The sequence below is a fragment of the Eptesicus fuscus genome, chromosome 6 (genome assembly GCF_027574615.1).
Source record: "Eptesicus fuscus isolate TK198812 chromosome 6, DD_ASM_mEF_20220401, whole genome shotgun sequence".
NCBI lineage: Eukaryota > Metazoa > Chordata > Mammalia > Chiroptera > Vespertilionidae > Eptesicus > Eptesicus fuscus.
In genome coordinates, this window is record NC_072478.1 from 9,069,498 (window position 1) to 9,096,246 (window position 26,749).

Below are 26,749 nucleotides of genomic sequence, written 5' to 3' on the forward strand. Positions count from 1 at the left end.
ACACCAGGAGAGGTGGGCAAGGTCCAGTCCGGGCTCCCTGCCCCCCAGGAGGAGGCCAGGAAGGATGACAACTCCTCCTTCCCACATCCCTCTCAGCCTCCCTCTCCCCCCTTCCTCAAGCCCAGTCCTGTTTTCTCTGTGGCATTTGACCCGCTCCCACCCCTTCCACCTCGAGATGGCCTTCTCCCTGCCACTCCACGCCTCTCTCGTGGTCATGCGTACCAGTCCGTTCCTCTGAGATCTTCTCAGAGCCGTGTGCTCCGCTGTGACCTCTACCCTCTGTTCCACGCTGTGACCCTGCCCCTCAGCTCCCACAGCCTTCCTGCTGCCCCGCCACCATCTTCTCCATCCTTAGTAAGTCTCCCACCTTCCCAGGCCCCCACTCTCCTTTCTCATTTCCTCCCTCAGGTTTTCCACAGTGGACACCGTCCTTAGGGCCCAAGGAGGAGACTCAGATACAGGCTTCCCTCAAAACCCTCCTCCAGGAAGCCTTCCGGGAATGTTTTCTACTTTTAGCCCGACGGAGCTCATCAGTGCCTTAGACACTTAGACACACGGGCTCTCTCGGGCCCACTCTGCCTCTGCTCAGTACCCCCTGGCGTGGGAAAGTCTGGGAGACAGAGGAGCGAAGCTGGCATGGTGCTCCCCTGTCCGGTACACTCATGCTCCAGTAACATGTCCCTCCTCCGGAAGCCCCTCCCCCAGAACAGGGCTCCTGGAGGGCCGAAACTGGGCCTGAGGCCTTTCTCAGCCCCAGCAAGGAGGCCCTACTGAATAGACAAGGGATGAGACGAAGAAAGAAACCCAATGTCAGAGGAAGACCCCAAGAGCAAAGGATGCTGAGAAGCAAGGTCAAGTCTTCAAAGATGACCAGCACTTGCCGGACAGACTCCAGGGAATGGAGACAGGCGTGGTGTGCAGAGGGGACTCTGGCAGGGGTCACGCAGGAGGGTCAGTGTGGACAACTAGAGGGCAGAGGGGAATGAGAAGCCAGCCCCTCCCGGGGGCACTAGGGAGCCACAGAAAGTTCCCGAGCAGGGGGAGGTGCACGTTCAGAATCTGGCCACACCAACAGGCAGAGAGGAGTTGGTCAGGGAATGCCCACAGACATTAAACACCTCCAGCTCTTTGTGTGGGCAGGTCTAGGTTCCGGGCCTGGCTGGGTGGCCTAACCCTGCTGTGAGCCGCTGTGGCCTCATCCATGAAATGGGAGAAGCGGCTCACTCCCAAGGGTTGATGTACGATGAGCTGCTCTGGAGAGCAGAGTGGGGCTGATGCTCTTCCCCAGTCTGAGTGGCTGTGAGGATGGGCCGGGGCAGAGGGGCACACGGCAGAGTTAGCATTCACCTATGATGGGCCTGACTCTGGGCAGGGCTGTCACCAGCATTACCAGCAATTTTATAGCAACTCAGTGGGGTGTAGGTGGGGCGGGAACGGAGGCTTGGGGAGTGAGGGGCTTGGCACTTGACTCAGGACACAGCTAAATTGTTTCCAAGGGTGTGGGGTTTGAGTCTGGGTCCAGCAGGCTCTGGCGTCTACACCCGGACCCACAGGGTGTTTGGGCTGGGACTTGAGCATTGAGAAGGGTTTTTGATCACGAGCAGGAGGAGGGTGTACCAGGCAGAGTGAACCACCCAGGCAAAGGTGCAGATGTGTGACTGAGGCTGGGACGGACCACAGAGGAGGGGGTCAGGGCTCGACCTCCTCAACCTGCTTCCAGTCTGAGTAGTCAGAGTGGGTTTCTCATATGGCAAATCTGATCTCTCCTCTCTGGTTTCTCTCCTGTCCGTGGCTTCCCATCACCGCCCCATTCATCCATTCTACAAAGCATTCTTGAGCACCTACTATGTGCTAGTAATTTAGGCCTTCAGGAAGAACCCTTTCAGTTCTTTACTGAGTTGCCTCTAAGCCTTTGCAGATGCTGAGCCCTCGGCTCAGACACTCTTCCTGTCTGGTGAATGCCAATCATCCTTTAAGATTTGGCTCAGGGGATGCCTCCTCCGAGAAGACCTCTCTGAACCCAGGTCAGGTCAGGTGCTCCCTCTGGAGCCCACAGCCCACTGGGCTTCCCTCACCATAGCCCCATACACGTTTTGGACATCCCACACATGAACCTGATCTTCTGGTGTGTGAGCTCCTGAGCTGAGGGGCTCATGCCATGCCTGGCTCAACAAGGCATCAGGTCTTATTTGAATGAATGTGCAGAAGAAATGAGGGCGTGCGTGAATGAATGGAGGGGAGCAAGGCCATGAAGAGCCTTTAATGCCAAGCAAAGGAATTTGGACTTGAACGTCTGTGGCTTGGAGAGTTCTCAGCAGGGCCATATCGCCTCTGGAGACACTTTATGAATCATGGGAGCATTTTTAGTTGTCACAGGGATGGAGGCATTTTAAGGGGCCACAGGTGCCAGATTCACATTCAAATAATCATCCTGCCTGCAGCCCCCCCACCCACCCACCCAGCAGGTGTTCATGTAACTGACAAACCTGTTTATAATCGATCATTGAAACCTAGGACCAAATTTGATTTTATCTATAAACAGAAAATCTATATATTTTTACATGGTTTGATACCTATTGCATTTTTCAGGAATTTTTTTTTTCATTTTTCAGGATTCCCCCCAACCCTCTCCCCCAGATTTTATTTTGTTCAGATGAGTTTTTTTCAGAATTTGTTCAGACTTTACTAAGAATTGTCCAGCATTTGGAAGCTCATGCAGCTCGTGGTGGGCTGTCAACATATTGAGACACGCCTGGGTCCAGGTGGAGCACCTGGTGGCTCCAGAGAGCTTTGTTGGTCCACTGGCCCGAGCACTTTCTTTCTTTCTTTAAAAAAAAAAAAATTTTTTTTTTTTTTTATTGATTTCAGAGAGGAAGGGAGAGGGAGAGAGAGATAGAAACATCAATGATGAGAGAGAATCATTGATCAGCTGCCTCCTGCATGGCCCCTACTAGGGATCGAGCCCGTAACCCAGGCATGTGCCCTTGGCCGGAATCGAACCTGGGACCCTTCAGTCCACAGGCCGACACTCTATCCACGGAGCCAAGCTGGCTAGGGCATGCACTTTCATATTTATGCACACGTTTCATTAGGAATTACTTTCTCCTCCATTTGTACGCCGTAAGCATCTATAGACGCAAGCAGCGGACCTTTTTAATTAAATTCAAGATATCATGGCAGTTAACTGGTTAATTATTTTTGAAACAATGGTACTTGGGATGTTTCACTGTGAATTTTATTTCAGGGCTTCAAGGGGCCTGTCAGGACTAGCGGTAGCCTTCAGGTGACCAGGGCTGGTTGGGAGAAGCTGGGAGCCATTGATTGCACCCCAAGCTACTGAAGAGCAGCATGCTTGCTCACTAGAGACTGAGAGGGACCCCATGGAGAGTGTTGGTGACCTCAGGGTCAGAATTCAGATTGGGAGGTCAGGAGCTGTAGAAAGGGATCAAGGATGCTTTGGGACAGTCTGGCTGAGAAGGGGAAGAGGAAGAGAGGTTTGGGGAGAGATGGGGTCAGGGGAACATGTTTCCTGTTTGCAAGATGGGGAGACCAGAGTGTGTTGGTCCGGGTGGGGCAGGAGTGGCAGCGGGTAGGGATGTGGGTGGGTGGGGACTACAGGGGAAACCGGAAGTGGATTCTCTCTCAGAGGGATCTTGGGTGGTAACTGACTACAAGAATAGCAATAGCCCCGCTGGCGTGGCTCAGCGGTTGAGCATTGACCTATGAACCAGGAGGTCACAGTTTGAATCTCAGTCAGGGCACACGCTAGGGTTGCGGTCTTGATCCCCAGTGTGGAGTGTGCAAGAGGCATCTGATTAATGATTCTCTCTCATCATTGATGTTTCTACTTCTCTCTCCCCCTCCCTTCCTCTCTGAAATTAATACAAATATATTTAAAAAAAGAATAGGAACAATAGTTAACAACCCATGGAGCACTTATTCTGTGCTAGACTCTGGTCTAAGCCTTTTCCGTGAATTACCTCATTTAATCTTCTCAACATACGCTGAGGTCAGTACTATGATTAGGTCCTCTTTGCAGAGGAGAAAACTATAGCAGAGAGAGAGGACCTGGATGAGATGAGCAAGGCTGTTTGTCCCTTAGCCTAGTCTGGGTCAGAGGTGCCTAGGGTTAGTGCTTTGGGTCAGATGAGGATGGGGCAGGGGCAAGAATGGTCCTGTCCAGGGTTTCCCCTTTGGGGTCAGCCCGGTCTCCGTGCTCCTGGGCCCCTCAGGCACAGAGGACACTCAGAGCCACTTCCTTTCTCTGAGGTCAGAGTCCGAAAGGCTGGTTGTGTCTGGCTGGCTTTCCTGGCTCTGACGACTTGGTTCCTCTTCCTGTCCCTCCCCACTTCCCCACTTGGCTGAGTGGCCCTCTGCCTCTTTTAGCCCTTGCCATCTCTCCCTCTGTCCTGCCCCAGGAACCTGGACTCCCAGATCCACTCCTCACTCCATGTAATCTTAAGATCTATGGGTTGTTAGCAGTAGACGAAGAGAAGGTTTTGCTCAAGTGGGTACGATGTGTGGGAGGACACTCAAGACTTTTGGCCTGGGGCCAGTTGGGTGTGAGGCCTGGCCTGACAGTCGACTGACTATGTGACTCCAGGAAGCCACTTTACTTCTCCAAGCCTCATTGGTAGAATGAATTCCACAATCCACTTCCTGCATGGGGTTTATGAGAGGAGTAAATGAACTAACACAGAGAACAGATGCATTGGGGTGCCTCAGGAAGGGCAGCTGGCAGCCTCAAGAGCACCGAGTGGAAACGATCAGTCTTTGACAACAGATCTAGGAGCTGGTCCACATATACTTGTGGAATGAATGAGTGGATGAATGAAGTACCATAAGAATGAGACTGCCCCTCGCCCTGTGTCATGGGTATCCCTCTCTCTGTGGCCCTCAAGCCTCCATGGTTAACGTTGAAACTGTTTGTTCCTGAGTCTCTTCCTTGGGATGTGGGGTGCAATGAAGAGATTGTGGTCGCAGTTGACCACAAGCCAAATATGACTCAACCTGCTGGGGTTCTTGTGAAAGACAGTCAGGGGCCCGAAGTGGCTGGGGTGGGAAGGGGAAGGTAGCTTCTTACTTCAGCTCTTCAGAGAACTTCCCCCAACCGAAGGCAGGGGGCATGGGGGTGGGGCTTCCCTGGTGCCAGAGGAGGGTAGCCTGTTTATGACCAAGGTGATGGCATAGGAGCCCTATAGTAAACACCCTTCCTGAGCCCCTGCTGTGCACATAGGTAGGTGGCACCAGGCCTCGGGGAACTCAGTGTATCCTGAGCGGGTGAAGTGAGTTGCCCAAGGGAGACTGTGGGTGCACATCAGTTGGTCATAAGGAGAGATGGGGTGATCAGTAAGGGCGTCCTATAGGAGGCAGTTCTTGTAGCATGAACGTCCCAGGTAGAATAGGTGGTGGCACAGGAGCCAGGGACCAGGAAGACCTTGGGTATGTGTGGGACACCAGGATCCTAGTTTCATTGGAACAGAGTCCAGGTCCAAATGAGGTAGGGATGGGCAGCCTGGGGCATGTGGGGTCTGCACCCCACCCCTGGTTTATAGGAGGAGGTTGTAGGTCAAGGTGGTTGTTAAAAATGTGACCTTGGGAGTCACTGAGTTGAAATCCTCTGCACTTTCGGGTTATACGACAGCTTGCTTAGCCCCCCGGCCTGTTTCCTCACTTGGAAAATGGGACCTTTGAGGGCCATAGACCTTCCAGGGCAGTTGTTGTGCAGATCCAATGAGGCAAAGTATGTGAAGAGGAAATGGTTTGTGAAAGGGGTATTGTTGACGGCTGCTTCAATGGGAGTTGGCTATGTGTGGTTGCTGATGGCTTTCCTCACCATTGCCAACAACAGCGGCAGCTGCCTCAAGTTGGCCAGTCTCACAGGCACAGGGCACAGGGCCAGGAGGAAGGGCTAGATGAGGGAGCTTTTGCAATTGCCCCAAACTGCTCTGGCTTCCCTGGGTGGTGATGAGCAGAGCCCCAGACTGGAGAGAGCAACAAAACAGCCACTTCCTTCCTTGCTGGGGTCCTGCAAGCTGTGGTTGCCAACCAGGAGGAGGTGTGAAGCTGCTGTGGCTGCTGAGACAGCCCCAGCCCGGGCCCTGCCCTGGCCCCTACTGTGCCCCTGGTGCCTTGGTGTCCTGCCCTCCCCCAACTCAGTAGGGTTCTGGGGTCACACCCTGTGTTCCTACAATTGTGCAAACAACATTCTCTCCTCCAAAGGTTCCCAGGGTCTCCCCACCTTTTGGGGAGAGCCTTCAGTTTCCTTTTATCCTAGCCAGAGGCCATTCTCCAACATGTGGGAACCCTTGTCCTTCCAGAGTCCTTCCTCCCAATTCTCTCTCGGCTCCCAGCCTTTCCATGGCCACTGCCCCTGGATCAAGCAGCCTCACTGGTCTCTCTATTTCATGTCTGTACTTTAAAAACAACCATTATACCCTCACGTCTCCACCATCACCACCCACGGACAACAAATTGCATCTTTCACCCCACCCCACCCCACCAAAGTCAAACAAACTGCTGAGAACCCCAGTGGCAGTACCATCAACCAACATCAAACGAAATGACGATTGATTCTGCTACCAATGTCCCTACCATCACCCACCACCACCATCATCCACCTGTCCTCACTAACACCAGCAACCCATAATAACTAACCACCATCAAGATCACAATACTAGCCATCCGCAACCACACAGCCAACTACCACTGAAGCAGCAACCAACAATACCCCTTTCCAAAAACCACCAGTACATCACCACTACTGCTGATGTTGTCACCAAAAATGAACAATGAACTACCAACAGCAAACAAACATCACCTTCAGTCACCCAACTCTGAATAACAGTGCCATGATTCCACGGATCTACCCTCCAGATCAAAGCAACCAACCACCATCCATCAATGCTCATCACCAGCTGGCACACAAAACAACCATCACCACTGCCAACCCACCCACGTTGTGACCACCAACGTGCCACAACCAAGAGCAACATCATCACAACCAGTGGCACCAACAACCCAACAGCTCAACAGTTATCTTTCAACAGACACTCACTCCTCTTCAATCACTAAGAATAAGTCACCTCCACACACTGTGATCACTAACTCCAGCCATGAATAAGCTCTGAACATTGTTTCACTGAACCTTTCAACACTCCCTGCACATATCACTCCTCCAGGCAGATGTCAGAGGTGTTGGCCTCATGGGTGGGTTCCACTCTTTTTTTTCGGCTGTGGTCCTCTGGGGTGAGTTTCGCCCTCCCCAGACCCTATTACCAAGCAAGCAAACATTGACTAAGCATTTTTCACACAGCTTCCTTGGGAGGGGTTGCTTTCCTCTCAAGTAGCAGATAATTTCCTGTGTTCTTTTGATCAAAGCCTGCCCATCTCAGCTCCTGAGTCTTCCTGGCTTGGCTCCTTCTTGGATGAGTTTCTGTCCCAAGCCCAGAGCTCTAGCTGCTGGCTTAGTTGTAAATGACCCAGGTGGATCTTTGGCCAAAGATGCCCAACTTGTCATCAGCTTTCTGAAGTAAGAGGTCCTCTCTCAGACGAACACAGATGCTGCCTCTTGGTCTACCTCCCCGCCTCCACCTTGGCCAGCTGCTTGCTGCAACTGCCAGAAGTCCTGCAGTTGTCACCCCTGGCTCTGTGACTGTCCCAACCACACGCCCTCATTGACAGAATGACAAACAATGAAAGTTGAAGTGGTGGCAGATGCCTGGAGCTGCGGGGGTGACTTTTACCACCAGCGCAGGCTCTCCTTTAATGTGTGTGCTTGATGCCGTTGCATCTAAATCCATGACTGTGACAGGCTCCCCACAGTCACTATCAGACCTCACCCTCACAGGCAGGACGCCTTTGGCTCAGTGCCTCCCTTGCCATCCTCACATGGAAGGGTACCATCTGTGGAGCAGATACGCTGCGTCTCACAGCTGCTTCTGGGATTGCTACAGCCAGCCCCCCGTTACCCACACAGGCATGCTGTCACTACACCATCACTGTACCCCACCACCCATTAGACAGCTTCCCCCTGTGTCAAACCCACAGACCCTCTGAAGTTCCAACTGAGAGGTTCTCGATCGACTTCCAAATATGACCTACATGGGAACTAAGGCCCAGAGAGGGGACTTGGCTTTCCCAGGACCATACGGGGAGATAAGGCACCAAGCTGAGCTGGAAACCGGGTTTCCTAAGCCCCAAGACAAGGGTATGTCCCTGTCCTTGCAGACACTGTGTGATCCCTCAGGGCCACCTTCCATCCTCCATTTCTTGGGCCCCTCCTCCCCCCATCATTATTCTGGCATCCTGTCCACCATTAGATGGGAGTTTGGTCCTGGTGAGGGATGCTGGGAGCACATGAGCTGCATGGAGGGACCCCCTAAAGGGCCTGCCCGTGCCCCATTCACATGGCTGTACTTTCTGATGGTGGCCTCCAGGGCACCTCCACCTGACTGGGACCCCCCAACCCCTGCACTTCAGGGCCCACTTCCTTGAAGGACTTACCATGGTGGGGGTGGTATCTGGGTTCCAGGGGGTGCTTGAATGGGTTGTGGTAGGGGTGCAGGCTCAGGGGGTTCCGGGGGGTGGTTCAGGCATGGCCCTGCTTCTCCTTCACCAGGCTCCCGGCCCTAGTTCCTCTTACAACAGCCCCCCCTTTCACTTCCTTTGGCGGGAGGGGCCCGTGGCTACTGGGGAGGGAAGCTAGGCCCAGGGGGCGGGGAGAGAGCTCCAGCAGCTGGCAGGGCTGAGAGCTGGCTGTTTGGGGGCTCTGAGCCTGAAGGGAGAGTTCAGGGTTGGTGGAAGCAGCTGCCAGACCCCAGAAGGCCCCTTCTCCAACTCCCAGGGGACAGGGTTTGCAGGAAGGAGCACACAGGTCAGTTGACTGCAGTACTGACCGCTCTGTTCAAGGTGGCCCCCAGGAAGCATTTGGGCTGCCCAGGTCTCTACAAACCACCTCAGACACCAGTCTTCTCTGGGCATCTCTGAACGAACACCTGCTTCCAGAGCGGCCTCAGATGGTCCTTTAGAACCGTCTTTGCAGGTGCCCATGTGTCAGGGGAAGGGCAATGGGAGTGGCAGGTGCCAGGAGCCAGGTGCACTTGGAAGGTCCAACTTGGGAGGTCAGATCTGGAGTTAACAAACCCTAGCTCTGCTACTTCTGGGGTCCCCCTATTTCCTCATCATAAAACGGGGATGCAGGCCTCTCCAGCAGCATCTGGCAGAAACGGGATCCACAAAATGTGGGCCCACGTCCTGATCGTTGGGAAATCAGCAGGCCATGTACTGGTCTCCTCTTGATAACTGGGGAAACGGCAGTTCTGAGAGGTCATCACCTCCCTGTGCCGCACAGCCAGGAGGCGGGGGAGCAGAAGCCTAGCTGCTGGGAAGCCCGGCCCAGAGGGGGAGGGGAAATGCCTGTGGCCCAGGGTTGCACAGCATCCTACCTAGAGGTTGCCAAGATGGGTCTTCCCCTCGTGGCCACATATGAGGAGGCACGCTTTTCTCTCCGAGTTGCTGGTGCACCTTTGCTCACGGGATTGGTTTGGCACCGGCAAACCTCAGCTAACGCCTCCGGGCGATAAGGGTGAATACGTCGGCAGGAGGACCTCCACCTTGTGGGGCATGAGGGAAGGCACCCTTGTGCGGAGAGCAGGTACGTTGGAGCTCACCAGATGAAGAGGGAAGGGGAAGGCACACCTGGCTGAGGAAACAGCTCAAGCAAAGGCAGGTGCGCCTGGAGCTCTGAGAGTGACCAAGAGCGTTGGTGGCTGGGATGGCAGGTGTCAGACCCTGAGACTGTGAGAGACTCTGCAAGAAGCCATGCATTTGCCCCAAGGTCACTGGGCTCTAGTTTGTGTGGGCAAAAGCCCCCTTCCAGGCTGCTGGGCTGCTTCCAGCCTGGGTTAGGGACACACACACACCAGGTGCACAAATCTACACAAGACAGAACTTTATTGATGTAGCACTTCCTGGCAAGGGGTGTGTGGGCCCCAGGGCAGGGCCTGTAGCACCACGATGGGGGTGAGCAACCGGGCAGAGGTTGGGGTGGATCTTCCCACCTCTTACCCACCCCTGTAGCTGGTGTTGTCAAGGGGAGGCTGTTAGGAAGTCCTGCTAATTCCCTTTCCCCATGGTGGACATAGACCCCCTCCAGCCCAGAGTGGAGGGAAAGGGCAGTGTTGGGGACCAGGGCACTGGCTGACCCCTTCCCCACCCCCACTCTTCACAGTACGTATTCCAACCAAAGGTGGGGGGTCGTAGGGGGCTCCCTAGGGGTGGGTGAAAGAGCGCTAAGTCAAACAGTCGTTCCCCTCTCCGACCCACCCTGGAGGGGGTCTCACTGTGAACTGGGAAAGGAGCTGAGGAGGGGCCCTGGGGATGGCCAGCCCCTCTCCATCTCCCAGCCAGGGCCCTGCATGGGTTTCCAATAAATAATTTCCGCTCCATCTCACCCTTCACGCCCAGCTCCTGCCCTGGCGGGCTCCTTCAGACTGGCCCGCTGCAGCCGGGCCCCTCCACCCCCAAGCTGGCGCTCAGCTGTGGCTCAGGGGCAGCTTGTCCCCTAGCGGCCATGGCAGGTTTTGCAGCACATCTGGCGGAAGTAGGCTCGGCTGCAGAACTGAAATTTGAGCACTAGGGGGCAGTAGGCGACCTTGTTCACATCCTTGCACTCTGCAGAGGGCGGGAGGGGGTTGGGAATCAGGTCTCGGAGCCCCTGGGCTCCACGTGGATTATTTCATGCCACCCCTCTAATGCGGCATCCTCTCAAGTGAATATATTTTTCACCCCCTCACAGTTGAGAAAGGAAGGCAAGAGGTGGAAGGGGAACTCAGGCAGTTTGGTTCCTGTATCAGGAATAGGTACAAAATTTTTTACTTTGATAGGGGGAAAAAAGGGTATATTTAAAGAAGTGGTTCTCAAGGGGATGTGACTCCCCCTCCTCCGGGCGGGGGGGGGGGGGCGCACTTGGCGATGTCTGGAGACATTTTTGGTTATCACCACTGGGGGGAGGGGTCCTATTGGCATCAGGCAGGTAGAGGTCAGGGAAGCTGCTAAATATCCTACAATGCACAGGGCAGACCCATGACAAAGAATCATGTGGCCCAACACATCAGTAGTACCTGAGGTCAAGAAACTCTGATTTAAAGAAAGAATATTAGGCAAATAATGCGTTATCGGTGGAGATGAGTAAGTCGAAGGTCATGGAGGTGGCTGGGGGAGTAACCCCAGTTTGGGCTCCCAAAAAGGATCCGGTGCCTAAAACCCTTGGCACACAGTGGCACTTAGTACATGTCTGTAGCGAGGGGACAGTGAGGCTGGCCATCCAGTGGTTGGGGAGGTCTCCGGCCAAAGGTCAGGACCCCACCCTCTCCCGTGGCTTCCTCTGGACAGCGCCCGCCCGGCATCCCGTGGCCTCCGGCCCCACCTACCTTCCGGGCTGTCCCCGGGGGGCGTGCTGTCGCACTTGGCCTCGCACTGCTGCGTGGCTGGGGGGCGCAGGGCCTCGGCACACTCGCGCGACGGCTGGCCTGTGTGGCCGGAGCAGCGCACGGCGCGCTGTTGCTGTCCGAGGCCGCACTGCACAGAGCACTGTGGGGCACCTCGGATGAGCCACTCCCCAGCCGCCCCTGCCCTGGCCTCCAGCCCCCCGGGGGTGGCCACCTACCTCGCCCCACTCCCCTGCCACCCAGCGGGCAGGGGGACAGCGGCGCAAGTTGCAGCGCATGGTGGCTGGCGGCTTGGCTGCGGGTGGGCAGTGCGCGGGGGGCAGCGTGGCACGGTGGTCTGCGCTCTTGCAAAGGACTACTCGGTGGCGGAGGCCCGGCCCGCAGCTGGGGGTGCACTGCAGTTGGAGGGGGCGGTTCATGCTTAGTAGGCGGTCCCCCCTCCCTTCCCCACGCGCACAGGGAGCCGAGAGGGCGCTGCTGGTCCAGTGGATGGTGAGGAGGGGCCGGCTAATCTCGGACCAGTCGAGGGGGGTCCGCTAGAGCTAGCGGGAGGGACTTGTGACTACAGAGGGTACCTCAGGGGGCACCCAGCGCCCAGGCCCTGCCCCTTCTGCACAGGGAGTGGGTGGGCGAAGTGGGAAGGGGCGGCTGACCTCCGACCAGTCGAGGGCGGCCCACTCGGGCGGACAGGTGGGGCCGTGGCAGGCCTCCAGGACGGGTGGGCGCGGCTGCGGGCAGGAGTTGTCATCCAGTATCTTCTCCTCCGCAGCGGACACGCGGCGCAGACACACCACGGAGCGGCTGCGCACGCCCGCATCACAGCTGCGGCTGCAGCGGGACCAGTTCCCCACAACCCAGCTGTGGGGACACGGGGGCTAACAGCGTGCCGGCAGGGCAGCCTGACCCTGCGCACCAGCATGGCCTCCTCCCAGCAACCAGCATCGTCATGGAAACGGCCCAGCCCAAGCCCCCACCTGGGGCAGGGCGGCCCAGCAGCCCAAGGGAGAAGGACTATCTGCACCTGGCTAGGGAGCACCCACTCCGACTCCAGGAGAGCCCTGGCTCAGCCTTGGGGAGCACAGTCCCCCCCATCCTGGGACCACGTGCTTCTCTGATGGCAGCAGCACCTGTCACCCGCCCCTGCACCCTGGCAGGTACTCACTCAGGTGGGCAGGGCTCGGTGTTGCAGGCCCGCTGCCTCTTGGGAAGCTTGCTCTGGGCGCTGCAATGGTGGGGGGCCACGGCTGAGCTGTCCAGCTGATTGCGGCATTCCACGGCCTGCACCTGGCTGCCTGGGGGCAGGTGAGAGGCCCACTCAGCCCTGCCCCCTCCAGAAGGTCAGGTGACTAGTGCCCCCCGGGCCCCACCCCTGCCCTCACCACCGGCACATTGGGCAGAGCACTTGGTCCAAGGCGAGTAGTGCCAGGAGTAGGGGGGCAGTGCATCCCGGATGATGGGTGCGTTGAATCGGTAGCGAAGGGCAGGCAGCTCTGTCCTGGCCAGCACCTGGGGTGGAGGGCGCATCAAAAGGAAGTCAAGCTTGGAGTCCCCACAAGGGTGCCGCGTCCTCCTGCACCTTGCTCCACCATTACCATGACGATGAGAGATGCATTGATGGGTCCCAGGGCTTCTAGACTCTGTGTCTGGTTTGGCCCAGGTCGCAGCTGAAAGGTGGTCCCAGCCAGGGACAGGCGGTGGGGCTGAGGGGTCCTGGGCATCCCCTCCAGCAGCAGGGACTCCTGGTCCCCCTTCAGGGCTGGGGGAGAGTGTAGGAGTCAGAATTCCAGCCAAGTTTACCCCCAGTCCTCCTCCCCTCACCTCCATCTCACCCAGGTGACTGAGGGAGAGGTTCAGGTCCTGGATGAAAATGTGGATGGAGCCTTTGGGGATCCAGACGACTTCCTCGTACCCTGGACAGGGAAGCGAGGTGTCACCCACTCGGCGCACCCCCACACCTGCCTGCTGCAGCCCTGGATGAGAGCTGCGAGCCATTACTGGGCTAAGTGCTTCCAGGGTATCACACTGCACCCCTAGCTCCAGCACCCCCAGCTCCAGCCCTATGAAGTAGACGTCATCATGCCCATTTCACACTTAACAAAACTGAGGCTCAAAGAAGCAAAGCTAAAAAAAAAATAAAAAAAATGCAAAGCGACTTGCCCAGGTTTGACAGATAGGAGGTAGCTGGGCTGGGATTTGAACCTGCCTCTCTAACCACCAACGTGGCCTGATCTGCCCCGCCTCCACCCCCTACCCCAGTAAGCAGCAGGTATAGGCCTGGGCAGAGAGGAGGCCACTGTAGAGGCCCCGACCCACACAGGTGACGTGGTGGGCTTAGCACTCAGAGTAGGGTTTGCAGGGGGCTTCATGGCTTATGGACCCCTAAGAGCCCCTGTCCCTGCCCACATGTGTCCCAAGTCCTGGTCGAACTGCCTGACCTCTGACCTAGCTCCTGAACCACACATGGGCAGGAGGCCCCCTGGATGGGGCAGGGGAGAGATTTAGGTCCCCACCCCCTCGGATATTTTAATTGCCAAGATTTTGGCTCCAGAGCCTAAGCCAGTCCCTGACCCTGATCTGGGGCATCGCTGGATCCTCAAAACTTCTTGGAGTCTCAACAACTCCACTGGGTCCCTGGGTCTGAGAATTTGCTAATTTTGACTACTGTGGTGGGGCCAGCCTCCCTCCCAGCCCAGGAGGGAGTGTGACAAGGAAGTAGGGGTATCTTACCAGCCCCAGGCAAGGCCGGGCTGAAGACCCCCTCGATGGTTTCGCAGGCACTGCCATCGCCCCCACACACTCGGCACTTGTCCTCCCGCAGGTCGGAGCCCAGGACCCGGTCGCAGCCCACGTGCTGGGGAGGGCAGCGGTGGTGGGGGTGTCAGTGAGGTGCCCAGTCCCCCGTCCCCACCCCTTCCCTCTCTCTGGAAGTCCCTTCCACCTTGCACTCGCCGCTGACACAAATGTCCACCGTGTCTGGGCGGCAGGGTGTCCCGTCCACCACGGCTGCTGCCCTCTCCGTGTAGAAGTTGAAACCTTCCGCTAGGCAGGTGAGCGAGCAGGCCTTCACGCCCCCTGGGGGGCATGGTCCCATCAGACCAAGGGCCAGGGGGCCCTGGGGCTCCCTGCTTGCTCCCTGGGGGAGGTGAGGCCAAGAGGGACAGACCCCAGGTCCATGAAGACTAGGCAGGCTAGGTAGATGGCATGGGGGCTCCCAGCATTCAGTCTGGCATTCTGGCTCCTTGAGTGAGGGGAGGGCTCAGGGCAGACCCCAAGATGCTGTATCCACCTGCTGTTGGGTGCTCGCACGGCTTCCTCAGCCCCCGACTCACCTCCTCGGTACGTTTTCCACGTGTAGAATTTCCCACGGAAGGGGACGCTGTCAAATTCAGAGCACTGCATTTCCCTAAAGTCCTGGGAGCCAGGGGGACAGTCCTGGGGGCACGAGATGGGAGAGGGAGGGAGGCCAGGTGTCCAGGGATGGAGTCAGGGCAGAGGCCTAGGGCGAAGAACTAATGCTCAGAGCAGAGATGAGCTAGAGGAGTGAGGCTGGAGGCCGGGAGGCCAGGAAGGAGGCTGTGAAGGGTTGGATGGTGGCCTGGGCTAGATGCAGGCAGTGGGGCTGGAGGGACAGGTGAGAGGGACTAGGTGACGCGTTAGATGGCAGATGCAAGCTGGGGATGATGCCTGGGTTTCTAGTTTCAGGCCTGGGGCCTTTCTTGAGAGAGCAGACCTATAAAGGAGCGAGGCCAAGTGGGGAAGGTGCCCAACTCTTTGCGAGTGTGGGGCATGTGGACGCCTCAGAGACACGAGCCTACCCCTCATCAGTGGCTCTCCACCCTCCTAGCACTCCACGCTGCAGACAGTGTTGTGCTTACTGGGTGTGTGCACACGAGATGGGTTGACACCAGGACGAGCCAGGGAGGTCCCAGCATTAAAAAGGGGCGGCAGAGAAGCCGAGAAAAGGGGTGCAGCCTAGGAGGGGCTGGGAGTGCGGGGCTGGGCGATGCAGGCGAGGCGAGAGTTTCAGACAGGAGGCACAGCCCCGGTCAGAAGAGGGCTACGGGCTAGTGCCAGGGAAGTGAGAGACAGCTTTGGGGCAGGGCTCCGGGGAAACTGGGCCACGCAGGGAGGGGGTGTGGAAGACTCATCTACGCAAGAATCGGAAGGAGCCCGGCCGGTGTGGCTCAGTGGTTGAGCATCGACCTATAACCAGGAGGTCGAGGTTCAATTCCCGGTCAGGGCACATGCCGGGGTTGCCGGCTGGATGCCCAGTAGGGGTGTGCAGGAGGCAGCCGATCAGTGATTCTCTCTCATCATTGATGTTTTTATCTTTCTCTCCCTCTTCCTTCTTCTCCAAAATCAGTAAAAATATACATATATAGGTAAAAAAAAAAAAAAAAAAAAAAAAAGAGCCCTAGCTGGTTTGGCTCAGTGGATAGAGCGTCAGCCTGTGGACTGAATGGTTCCCGGTTTGATTCTGGTCAAAGGGCACATGCCTGGGTTGCGGGCTTGATCTCTAGTAGGGGGCGTGCAGGAGGCAGCCGGTCAATGATTCTCTCTCACCATTGATATTTCTATTTCTCCCTTCCTCTCTGAAATCAATAAAAATATATTTAAAAGAAATGGGAAGGAGCCAGATCCCCCAGGAGGTGCGGGGGGCGGGGGGCGGGGGGGGCGGGGGGCGGGGGCGGGGCGTAGACTGGGACTGGGTGGGTGGGGGCAGGTGCAGAGGGGCAGGGAGGGGAGAAGGCCTGCGGCGGCTCCCTGGAAGTTGATTTATGGCTTTTCCCCTGAGGGACCGGCTTGGGGGAACTCACATCAGTGTTGCAAGAGCGATGCCGCCGTCTCTCGCCCAGGCAGTACTTGCCCCCGATGGTTGGCCTGGAAAGGGTGGGAGAGCAGGAGAGGGATGGGGCAGGGGAAGCAGGGCGGCCCCCTCCATTTCCTCGCAGGGGGTCCTGAGGACTGACCTGGGGCTGTCGCAGTGGCGGCTGGAGGAGGACACGCCGCCGCCGCAAGTCCGGCTGCAGTCTCCCCACGGGGTCCACGGGCCCCAAGCCCCATCCACGCCCTCAGGTCGCGACCCGAAGGGGACGCACACCCGCTTGTAGCACCACTGTGGGGGGGGAGGGGGAGGGGTGAGTCCAGCTCGGAAACCCTCAGGGGACTGGTGCTCCCCTCCCACCCAGCCAGAGGTCTCGGCTCCCCTGGAATGGGGCTGAAGTGGGACAGAGGTGGGGTTCGAGGACCGGGGTGCACACAGATGGCATAAGGGTGTGGCCAGGGAGCCAGAGACAGCGTTCAAGGGGCGTGAAGCTAGTCCTGGGACAACGGTGCGGGCGGGGCTGGGGACGGTGTGGGGGTGCGGGCTCAGGTTAGGGGCGGGACCTGCAGGAAGCGGGCGTGGCCAGAGACCACGTGACCCGAGAGGCACGGCTTGGGATGGGGGCGGGCCTTGGCCTGCGTCTCACCCCCTTGTCGATGGTGTGTGTCTGGCACAGCGTGCCCTCTGCGGCCGGGATGCTGTTGGTGATGCACCGGTTGCTCTTGCTCAGACACCACAGCTCGCTGCAGACCTCCTGCGGCCGAGATGCCCGCTCAAGCTCGCCCTCCTCCCTCAGGAGGACCCAGGCTCACTGCCGGCTGGGCAGTGGGGCCCTGGGTCTCAAGGAATCTTCTTGGACACGGTAGCAGGGTATGGCCTGGGCCCTCCTCTCTGCCTACGTATGCACTGCACTTACTCAACACCTGTGTGTGGCACACATTCCCGTAGACATCCTTCTCCCGATTTTACTGCGAGGAAATCAAGGCCAGGCCGGTCGCTTGCTGCAGGTTACACAGCTACTAAAGGGCAGCCTGGTTATCAACCCAGACCTTTGACTGAAGGGTCTATGATGTAACCCCTTATCAGTTCAGCCCCTGGCATCTCCCGAGTTTCTAGAAGGAAACGTGGGATTGCTGAGGAATGTAGAGGAAGGATTCTGGATTCCTTTCTGGGATGGGCAGAGCGGCCCACGGAGGAGCAGCAGTTCGGAAAGATCGGGCCTGGAAGATGGCTCCAGTCCGGGGCCCCATCTCTAACTTCTCTCCTTGTTCCCTTCCCTTAAGCTGGGGACGTTCTCACAGGTTTTCATCTATGGAGGGTGGGGAGAGGACAGGGCCAGGCTGGTGCTGCCTGGACGGGGCCAGGATCTAGCAGCAAGTCCTGTACCAGTCCCAGGCAGTCACTCAGTGACCACAGGAAGGGGCCTTTTCTGGGTCAGCTTCTGTGAGAGACCTGTACGTACATGACACATTTGGAGGGTTGTCCTTGAGATCTCCCTCAAACACCCTCCAGGGTCCCTGCCTTTTGCCCCTTCAGAGGACACTTCTCAGCTAAAACCTCAGCCTGGTCTTCTGGCTTCACATGGCTGTGTCCTCCTGGCCATTTGTAACAATGTCACGTGCTCTGACGCCTCCTGGAGAGAGTGCCTATCCCAGCCCGGCTTTCCCTCCTCCTCACAAGGACACACGGTGGACTGTATGGATGCTTCCATCCCCAACTCACTTGCAACACATCTGCCCCCTCTGGCCTACCGTTTCCTCATCTACTAGATGGGCCTTGCCTACGTAAAAGGTTGAGAGGCATGTGACAGAGTAGATATGAAAGGGCTTGCATAGATGCCCGGCTACAGAGTAACCATGACCATAGCTAACCCTGGACCAGACGCTAGGTAAGCCCAGCCCCTTAGACATATTAACCAATTTACATGTAGTCAACAACTCCCCTTTCCCAGGAGGGCAAGGAACACGTTCTTTGGAAAAATAAAAGGGAGAATCAACTTAACCTACAGCTAGCACTGATCCATGTTTGCGATCTGGCACTTCCTCCCCTCCCCCACCTCTATAAAATTTGGTCCTAGAGAGACCGGGATTTAAATATCAACTCTGGGAAAGGCACTCTCCCCACGCCTCAGTGTCTCCATCTGTAATGTGGGGATAATAGGACCATGAGGAGCTTAAGTGAGATGCTATAGAGCACATACTTAGCATCTAGTGAATGCTCGGTAAATGCCAACCGCTGTTATTGTGAGGATACCCGGGGCGCAGCAGATGCTCCAGGGAGTTTCAGAATTCTTTTGGAATTCATTAGAGAGGGCTATAGTCACCAGTCAAGTCAGGGTGTGGGGGCAAGAGAGGAATGTCCATTACATATAAATTGATCCCGGGTTTATCTCCTCGTCTTGCACTGAAATGGAGTGAGGGCATGTTAACAAGCTGCCTACTCCCTGTTTTGCGTTAACATGGCCTTAGCTTGGACATGGCCTTGCAAACTCTGACCTTTTCTGAGTTTGGAGGGTGTGAAGTATTGGGACTGGGTCAGGCTCCTGGGGCCGAGGCTGTGAGGAGGCAGGGAGCGTGTTTTGGGAATTAGGGGAGGGAGGTGGGCAGTCGAGGGGCAGCTGGTGGCCCTGGTGGCTGAGGCAGGAGGCCAGCAGGCTCCAGCTCCCCGGGGGACGCTGGGAGAAGGACCCTAGCTGACTTCTTTATGCATCGCTGGGGCTTTGGCAGCTGAGTCTAAATCTCAGGAAAGAGTTGGGGAGTAGTAATGAGGTTCAGAGCTCGTCCAGCAAAGGACTGGGGCCAGCAGCTCTGTGCACCGGTCGGTAGGGGATGTGGGGAGTGCAGACAGGGTGTCCAGTTCTTTGCCAAGTGGGGAAAATGGTTCTTCCCCAGGGAAACCATTTCCACCATGTCTGAATGTTTGGTTAAAAATGGCCAGTTAGGGCTCTCGGGACTCCAGTCCTGCAGCAGTCTGACATGCTGCACTGGGAGCATGACATGTCTGACATGCTCCCAGTCTCCCCAGCCCAGTTTCCAAATCAGGGGTCTGGAGAGCCAGGAGATTCCACTCTTGTCCCCAATCTTGTCTGATTGTGACATCTGTATAACCCAAGGCCCCTCTGTGCCCCCGGGCCCCACGGGGCTCACTCCTCTTCCTGGCTCTCCCAAACCCACTGCCTGGGGTGGGGGTGCCCATGTAGAGTAGAGTCACCCACCCCTGCCACCCCCTCCCCTCCCAGGAAGGAAAGCAGGAAGGCTCTCTCTACCCCGTATTTACACTGACGCGATTTGACTCCATGCTGGAAGCGGCACTGCTCATCGGCATCGTAGGCCTGGCCGGGCGCCACGGTTGGGTACACGAAGTCCTGTCTGGGGGGCCGGTTGTTCAGGCAGAGCCCCAGGCCTGAGCTGTGGCAAGAGGAAAGCAGCTGTCATGCTGGGGGGCTGCAGGCCAAGAGCTCAGGGGGTCCGGCTGGGTGGGGTCCCGGGGAGCAGCCCCTGCAGGCGACACAACCCTTCTCAGAGGCAGCCCTGATACGCAGGGGACCCCCGCCCCGCAACACGAGTGTGAGCCTCTAGGCAGGAAAGGCAGGTCCATCCTCACTCCAGGAAGCTGGTGATGTAGTCGCGGCTGCAGGATGACCACACGAATGGGTTGGTCTTCATGGTAATGTGGGCCGCCATGAGCTTCGCCGGGTCCTGGCCCCGGGCCCCGCAGCTGTTCCCTACGCCGTCGTGGTTCATGCCAAACCTGGGGAGAGGAGTATTGGCTGTGCTGGGTGCCGGTGAACCTGCCTGGACCCTCCTGTCCTCCCCTTCCTGTGTCCCCTGGCCTCACGTGTGTCCGATCTCGTGGGCAATGGTGAACGCTGTGGCCAGGCCAATATCCTCATTGATGCTGCAGCTTCTCTCGCGCTCACACATCCCTCCCACAGGGGCCAGACCTGGGAGATGGGCCCGTGGGGTGGGGCTGGGGCTCAGGGCTGTGTTGGTTGGCCCCATCCACCCTGCCAGGTCCCCACCCTCACCAGGGCCAGGGCCACCCAGCCCACTGCCTTCCTAGGTGCCAGAAACCTAGGGGCATGGGTACCTAGTGTGCCGCAGGGTTTGTTCTTGTAGATGCAGATGTCATAGCTGTGGAAGGAGAGGGGGGCGATGAGGAAGCTGGGCTGCCTCCCTAAGCCCCGATGATGCCACCATGCCTGTCTCTGGGGGTTAAGGTCTGCTTGGGAGTGCTACCTGCCTCTCCCCCGAGGCCTCACGCTCGGGCTCCAGCTTGCCTTGGGGATAATGGGGTACATGAGTGACGACTGACTGAGAGGAGTGTATTAGCACTCAAATGGCCCAATACCCGCCTTCCCAGATGCTTAGGCTCCCAGCTGCCCCTCCCATCTCTGGCTCCCCAAGGGGGCAGCTGAATAGTCCCAGCCTCTCCATCTAGCAGGTGCTCCCCTGCTTGGACCTGCATGGTCCCCTAAACTACCCGTTCCCCTGGCCCACATGTCGGAGGCCTCCCCAACCCTCACCGCGTGATGAGCACCGCTGTGTCATGGTTGGCCACACCGTTCTCCGGAATGGCGTTGCCATGGCCGCTATGGTTCACAATGGATTTCTGCCACTTACAGAAGCTGTCCAGTGACTTCCCGGCATGGTGGGTGATCTCCAAAGTGGGCTGAGGATGGACAGAGTGAGGTGCATGGGCGCCAGCCACCCCAGAGAGGGCAGGCGGCACTGGTGTGCGGGGAAAGGGGTGGGGCCCCCCCGCACCTGGTCCTCTGTGAGCAGGATGAGCCGTGTGACCAGGATATTAACGATGTTTCCCAGACTCGAGTCTTGGAAAAGTTTGGCAACCTGACCTCCAAGAAACAAGAGAAACGGAGTCTTAAGAGGGGCCCAGAGTAGCAAACAATGAAAATACAACGATAACAGCTTCGCTTAATCAAATTCCTGCTGTATGCCCAGCCTCAGGCTAAGTCTGTCCATATATCTTTGCATGAGTAGGTACTGTTATTCCCATTTTGCTGATGAGCAAACTGTTGCACAGAGAGATCAGAAAACACAGCTGGTAGGTGTCATAAGTGGGATTCAAATCTGGTAAGCCTGCCTGCAAAGTACTGGTTGCTTGCCAGTACATTTCTTTCTGACTCACCCTTGCTCAGCTAGTCAGTTTTGTTTTTGCCCTTCATCCCTCCCCTGCCAACCCCCTGGCTGCCTTGAGCGTCTCTGCCCAGCGATGGCCTGAGGGATGTGCCTCATTCCATGGCCATCTAAAGACACCAATTTGAGCATCACTACAAAAAGGTGGAAGTGTGGGGGCAGGAAGCTCTAGAGATAGTGGTCAGCGGGAAGGAGGATGTGGCCCAGGGCTGAGAGGGTACAAATGATGCAGGTCACACCATGCAGTGATCCTGGAGCCCTAGGATATCAATGCCCCAAAGTGGAAGCCCACAGAAACCCTAGCAGGTGTTAGGAAACTTTGAAAACCTAAGGGAGAGAGAGGCAGGACTGAGGAAGAAAGTGGCGGAATCAGATACGCCGTCATGTGAACATGGAGCCATCTGTCTGCTGAACTTTTTCGTTCCCATTTTGCTTCAGTGACACAAGAGCACCACTCATCAAGCCCTTCTTATGTGCCAACTGCTCTGTCTGGCTTCCCTCCCGCCAACTCTCATGCTCTATTGTAGATACTATTACAACCCCATTTTACAGAGGGGGAAACTGAGACTTAGAGGGGCCCAGAGTCTTGAGATCTAATATGGCTACTGAATGTGGGTCAGCAAGGTCAGCTGTATGAATCCACAGGCAAGTGTATGAGTGAGAACTCCACATGCATACAGATGTGTGCCCATGTGTGTACTGGTAACCTCAACATGTACCTGCGAGCTGCATGCTGATTTTTATATAGCAAACAATTATGCAACCCTTACTGTGTACCCAGTGCTTTATCTAGTCACTGCAGCCACCTTCATCTTATAAAGCGAATACTATTATTATCCTCACTAGAGGCCTGGTGCACGAATTCATGCATGGGTGGGTCCCTCGGCCTGGCCAGCAAACGGGGCCAATTGAGGGGGCTGGCCGGCGGGGGGGGGGAGGGGCCACGGGATGTTGGCATGAGCATCTGCCCCCTGGTGGTCAGTGCGTGTCATAGCAACCGGTCGACCGGTCATTCAGTCGTTCGGTTGTTTGGTTGCTTAGGCTTTTATATATATAGATTTTACATATGAGTGAACCAAGGCAGAGGTGCAGTCGTTGGTCAAAGGGCATACAACTAAAAAGTGGCAGAGCTGGGATTTCAGCCCAGGCTAGCTGGCTTCAGAGTCCATGCTCCTAGGCACTGGGCTCTGCAGTCTTCCCTTCTCTCCCTGTCCCCCCTCCATTCTGTTTCTCTGGCCTCAGGTAGCAGGTGGGGGTGGGATGGTGACACCCTTTTCCGGACCTCTGGAGGCTGGCTCCAGGTTCTCGGGGCTTCATTCCCTGGGAGGGGGAGGCACTTACAATGTTCATAATGGCTAGCACGTACTGTTCCACATCTCGGCGCCCGTGGTAGGCCACCATCATCTTGTCAGCCACGACCAGGGTCTCCACGTAGCGCTCTCGGCTGACGGAGCGCTTCAGACCCAGCTGGCTGCGCTCCGTTTCATTGCCCAGGGGCCTGGCAGGTGGCGGCTTCAGGGTGCGCAGCCACCATGGCCGCCCCTTCCACGGTTTCTCGTCTGGATGGATAATTTCTGGTCATTAGGCTGCTGGCTCTTTTGGTCCAATTCCCCGTATGCTGATCCACCTGCCCAAATGGGCCGTCAAATACCTTGTTCTTTTGCTAGTGGGTATCCCCGTTGTCCAATGTCTGGTTCTAGAAATGCTCCATTAAGTGGATATCTGGTTCTACACGACGTGGCTACCCTACTGCCAAACTGGTTGGCTGAACCGCTGCCGGGTACACCACGACAACTACCATGACTGGCGGCTGGAACTGAGTGATGGTATGTTTTCTTGGCCTTCCACATACGGAGCTTCCTAATCAACACACTGCACAACTGTTTGGCTACAGAACAAAACAGCTGCTTTGATGGCCTTACTGCCCGACTGACTGTGCCTTAGCCTGTGATGCCATCCAGCTTTCTGTCTGTACAACTGACGGTGGTGGTCTGACTGCCATAGTATCCTAGTCTCAGCCTCTCCAGTTATACAACCACGGAATGTCCCAGACCTCTGCAATCCCACCAGACAGCCATAGTTTTCCAGCCAGACAGTAATCCTGGAGATGGTTCTACACCCAAGCACCTGTATGGCTATCCAGCTGCCTGTGTCCTGCTGGACCACTGGACTCTGGCAGTGATGGACGGGCTGTTCCCCACTGTTCCGCTGTCTGACTGATGCTAATCCTCCCCTCACGTAGCTGCCTGCTGACCTTCTGGATAAGAGACACTGCTGCCTACCTCTGCCTTACGGTAAAGATGTTGTGCGGCCCCTTTACCCATCCCCAGACAGATGTACCTCTCACTCCACAGGCTGTGTCCAGATGGGGGTGACGCAGGGAGGAACGCTTGTACACCACATGGGGGCCACTCTCCTCTGGGCCCCGGCCCCTTTTGGCTCCACTTTGTAGAGGCTCAATCAAGTATTCTTCCTCATCTGCCACAATCAGGCCATGCTGTGGGTGGGGGAAGTGGGACAGAGGGCATGGATCAGTTCCTGGTCCCCAGGACCCCTGGGGTCATAGCTCTTTTATTTTGTTCCTTTTATCTTCCTGGGTTTAGGTTGCTATTCCTTTTATAATATCTTGAGAATGATATTTAGCTGATTACATTTTAGCCTGACCTAATGCTATTCATTTTCCTTTAAGTACTGCTTTAGCTGCACCCTAAATTAGCTAATCCTTTTGATTAGCTCAAAATGTATTGAATATTTCCACTATGATTTCCTCTCTGACTTATATTTAGAAGTGTTTTTCTCAACTCCCAAACTCATAGGCATTTCCTCCCTTCCTCCCAGAATCCTCTGCTCACCAGGCCCCCACAGGTGCTGATGGCCACACGAGAGCTGTCAGCCTGGCCCTGCAGGTGGCCGGCATAGAGGCAGTGGGGCCGGGCAGCCCTCTGCCAAGCCAGGCCCTCCCGTGTCCAGTACTCCACAGAGACATGTCCTGCTAGAAGGCGCGAGCTGTGGGTCAGGTTCAGCAGGAAGTGGGTGCTGGGTGCAGCCACCTTGTAGAAGAGACGGGACTCTGCTGCAGGCCCTGTGCCCCGACGCTGCCTCCGGGGGGCAGGGGGCGAGAAGGCCAGCAGTGCCCCGTTGTCATCCACTCGGGTAGGGAAGGCGATCTCATAGTTCTCCAGGCTGGACAGGAACTCATCTGTAGGCGAGGATCAGAGGCCTGGGTGGGCCCTGGGAAGGACCCTGTGTCCTGGCTGCTTGTCTGTAGGGCAGGTGACGCTAGCCCCACTGGCTCCTGAATCTAGGCCACCAGCTGCAAGACTCTGGACTTCCTGACCCCGGGGCCTCCCCACTCTCCTCCCCCGACAACTGCAGTCCCAGGCTCATTGATCCCTCCTTCGCTTCTTGCTCCCTCCCCACCGACGCCCCTGGACCACCCCTACCTTGAGACCGGAAGGCGTGTGTGACCTCGAATGTGAGGCCCAGCCCCAGGGCGAGGGCCCAGCGGAGGATCTGGCAGGCGGGAGCCATAGAGACCACGTGTCCACATGTCTCTCCCCTGCCCTGGCTGCCGGCAGCCCCCACAGTGCCGCCTTCCCTGTTCACAGCCTGGGCAGCATCACTGGGCTCCTGGGCGGGGGTAGGGGGGGGGGAGAGGAGCTGGGTCAGTCCCCTCACGGGGCTGACAGGGGGACCTGCAGCTCCTTACTCCCAGCCTGGAGGATGCCCAAGGCATTTCCCCTGGTTGGAAGATTCCAAATGCATTTCCTTACCACGTAGCTCCCTGTTCCCACCCCAAATCCTCCCTACACTCTTGGCTCTATGAGCACCTACTATGTGCCTGCTACGGGCCTGAGCAATTTCACACCATTTCACTTCATTTCTGCAATAACCCTGGGAGGATCCACTCACTGGGTAATGACTGAGCATGTTAGGGACACGATGCCTGCTCTCCCTTTTTGGGCTCCGTCTCCTGGGAGTGACAGATGTCAGACAAGTAAATAAAGAGTTCAGATGTGACACGGTATCTAGAAGAAATAACGAGGAGGCTCAGAAGCAGAGGTGCGAAGGATGAGAAGAAACCAACCATGTGAAGAGACAGGAGACGGTGCACCAGGCAGAGAACAGCAGGATCAAAGGCCTGGAGGCAGGGAGGAGCGTGTGGATCTTGGACCAGAAGGCTCGAATACAGGGGGCAGGAGGCCAGCACGGGAAACGGGCACAGATACTCCTGAAGGCAGGTCAATGTCAAGTTTCGGCCCAGATTAAGCCTGAGGCTAGGGCTTGGCTCCTCCCTCCCCATCCCGTTTCCCGGGCTACGCCTTTGGACGCTCTGCTATAGGTAGCACTATTTACCTCGCCAGCAGAGCTGGAATCCCTTACAGCATGGTCTGGGTCCCTGCGCTGTCTCTTCAACCTTGCATTCCCAGCTAGCCCCCGTCCTGCTTCCTCTCCCTGCAGCTTCTTCCTGGGAGCTCCAGGATTCCGCTGCTATCTGCCCCAGGCCAGCCTACACAGACACCGCTTTGGGCCACCACTCTGTGCCAAACCCTCCTGTCCCTTCTGTCTCCACCCTCCTCCCTCTTAATCACACACTGTCTTGTTTTCTTTGCAGCCTGGCCAAGTCTGGGAGCTGATCCCCAAACAGGGCAGTTCAGCTCCAGAGGGATGGAGCCAGGTTTTCTCTAAGATACCGACTTAGAAGCCAACACTTCCCGCTTCTGCTTGGACTCCTCCAGTGATGGGGAGCTCACTCTCTGGCACTCTGTGGCCCAGCTGCTCCCTTCAGCTGGGCTGAGGTTTACCGCTTTTTTTTTTTTTTTTTTTTTTTTTTTTTACCTCTGGGGGCTTCAGTTAGTGCCACGGTGTCAGATCCCTGAGCCCCAGCCTCTCTGGGCCTGTTTCCTCTTCAGAGCCTGGGCAGGGAGAGGGCAGGGAAGAGGAGCTGGGCTGGGCGTGGAGTTCAGGGGTCACTGAGAAAACTTTGCCCTTCTCTCTGGCCCCGGTGAACCTCCTCTTGGATTTCATCCTTCCTTTTTCCGAAGCACACCACCCCTCTCATCTCCCTCCTCTCCGCTTTGCCAGCCCCTCCCTCATTTCCGATTGCCTCCTCTCCCCTATTCCACCCCGAGAGGACCAGCTCGGGGATCAAAGCCCTTCCTGGTGGACTCCCCGGGGTCCCTGCTGGCTTAAGGCCCTTCCCCCATGCTAACTAAGGTGGCAGCATTTTCACTGCAAGTGAGGCTGGAACCCTCCGCGACCCCTGTCCCTCCTCCTCCCCCCGCGGTGCGGAATCTTCTCCCTAAGTGGCTCGGTGG

At 56.9% G+C, this 26,749-nt stretch overlaps 2 protein-coding genes and 1 long non-coding RNA gene across 3 annotated transcripts in view; 1 reads left to right on the top strand and 2 right to left on the bottom strand.

Annotated features, from left to right (window-relative positions):
- MYO1F (myosin IF) overlaps positions 1–8,552 on the bottom strand; it is a 34,689-nt gene extending 26,137 nt beyond the window's left edge. The window contains exon 1 of the mRNA XM_008151447.3: positions 8,506–8,552. Within this exon, the coding sequence (XP_008149669.1) occupies positions 8,506–8,508 (3 nt within the window). The 5' untranslated portion in view covers positions 8,509–8,552. The remainder of the gene's footprint in view (positions 1–8,505) is intronic.
- A 914-nt stretch (positions 8,553–9,466) lies between these two features.
- LOC129149377 (uncharacterized) lies at positions 9,467–13,345 on the top strand. Its single transcript, XR_008556290.1, has 3 exons — positions 9,467–9,655; positions 12,220–12,604; positions 13,284–13,345. It is a non-coding gene; the product is annotated as an uncharacterized LOC129149377 (long non-coding RNA).
- Positions 9,946–25,074, bottom strand: ADAMTS10 (ADAM metallopeptidase with thrombospondin type 1 motif 10). Its single transcript, XM_008151448.3, has 24 exons — positions 24,875–25,074; positions 24,284–24,630; positions 23,772–23,928; positions 22,773–22,990; positions 21,042–21,125; positions 20,801–20,946; positions 20,365–20,408; positions 20,113–20,218; positions 19,879–20,025; positions 19,541–19,682; positions 16,922–17,029; positions 16,421–16,566; positions 16,268–16,331; positions 14,780–14,882; positions 14,389–14,522; positions 14,178–14,301; positions 13,280–13,360; positions 13,043–13,206; positions 12,830–12,956; positions 12,613–12,742; positions 12,104–12,308; positions 11,669–11,845; positions 11,433–11,592; positions 9,946–10,674 (listed from the first exon to the last, which is right to left on the bottom strand). Exons 1-24 carry the CDS (start codon positions 24,960–24,962, stop codon positions 10,565–10,567), a joined length of 3,312 nt encoding a protein of 1,103 aa, XP_008149670.2. The 5' UTR covers positions 24,963–25,074; the 3' UTR covers positions 9,946–10,564.
- Between the last annotated feature and the right edge of the window lie 1,675 nt (positions 25,075–26,749).

Bases quoted from the DNA above. Each gene is read 5' to 3' on its own strand.
- ADAMTS10 (XM_008151448.3), bottom strand. From the start codon at position 24,962: ATGGCTCCCGCCTGCCAGATCCTCCGCTGGGCCCTCGCCCTGGGGCTG. The intron at 20,947-21,041 runs GTGCGGGGGGGC...GTCCATCCTCAG, and splicing joins TCCTGCTCACAGAGGACCAG to CCCACTTTGGAGATCACCCA. The intron at 12,743-12,829 runs GTGAGGGCAGGG...ACCTGCCCCCAG, and splicing joins CTCTGCCCAATGTGCCGGTG to GCAGCCAGGTGCAGGCCGTG.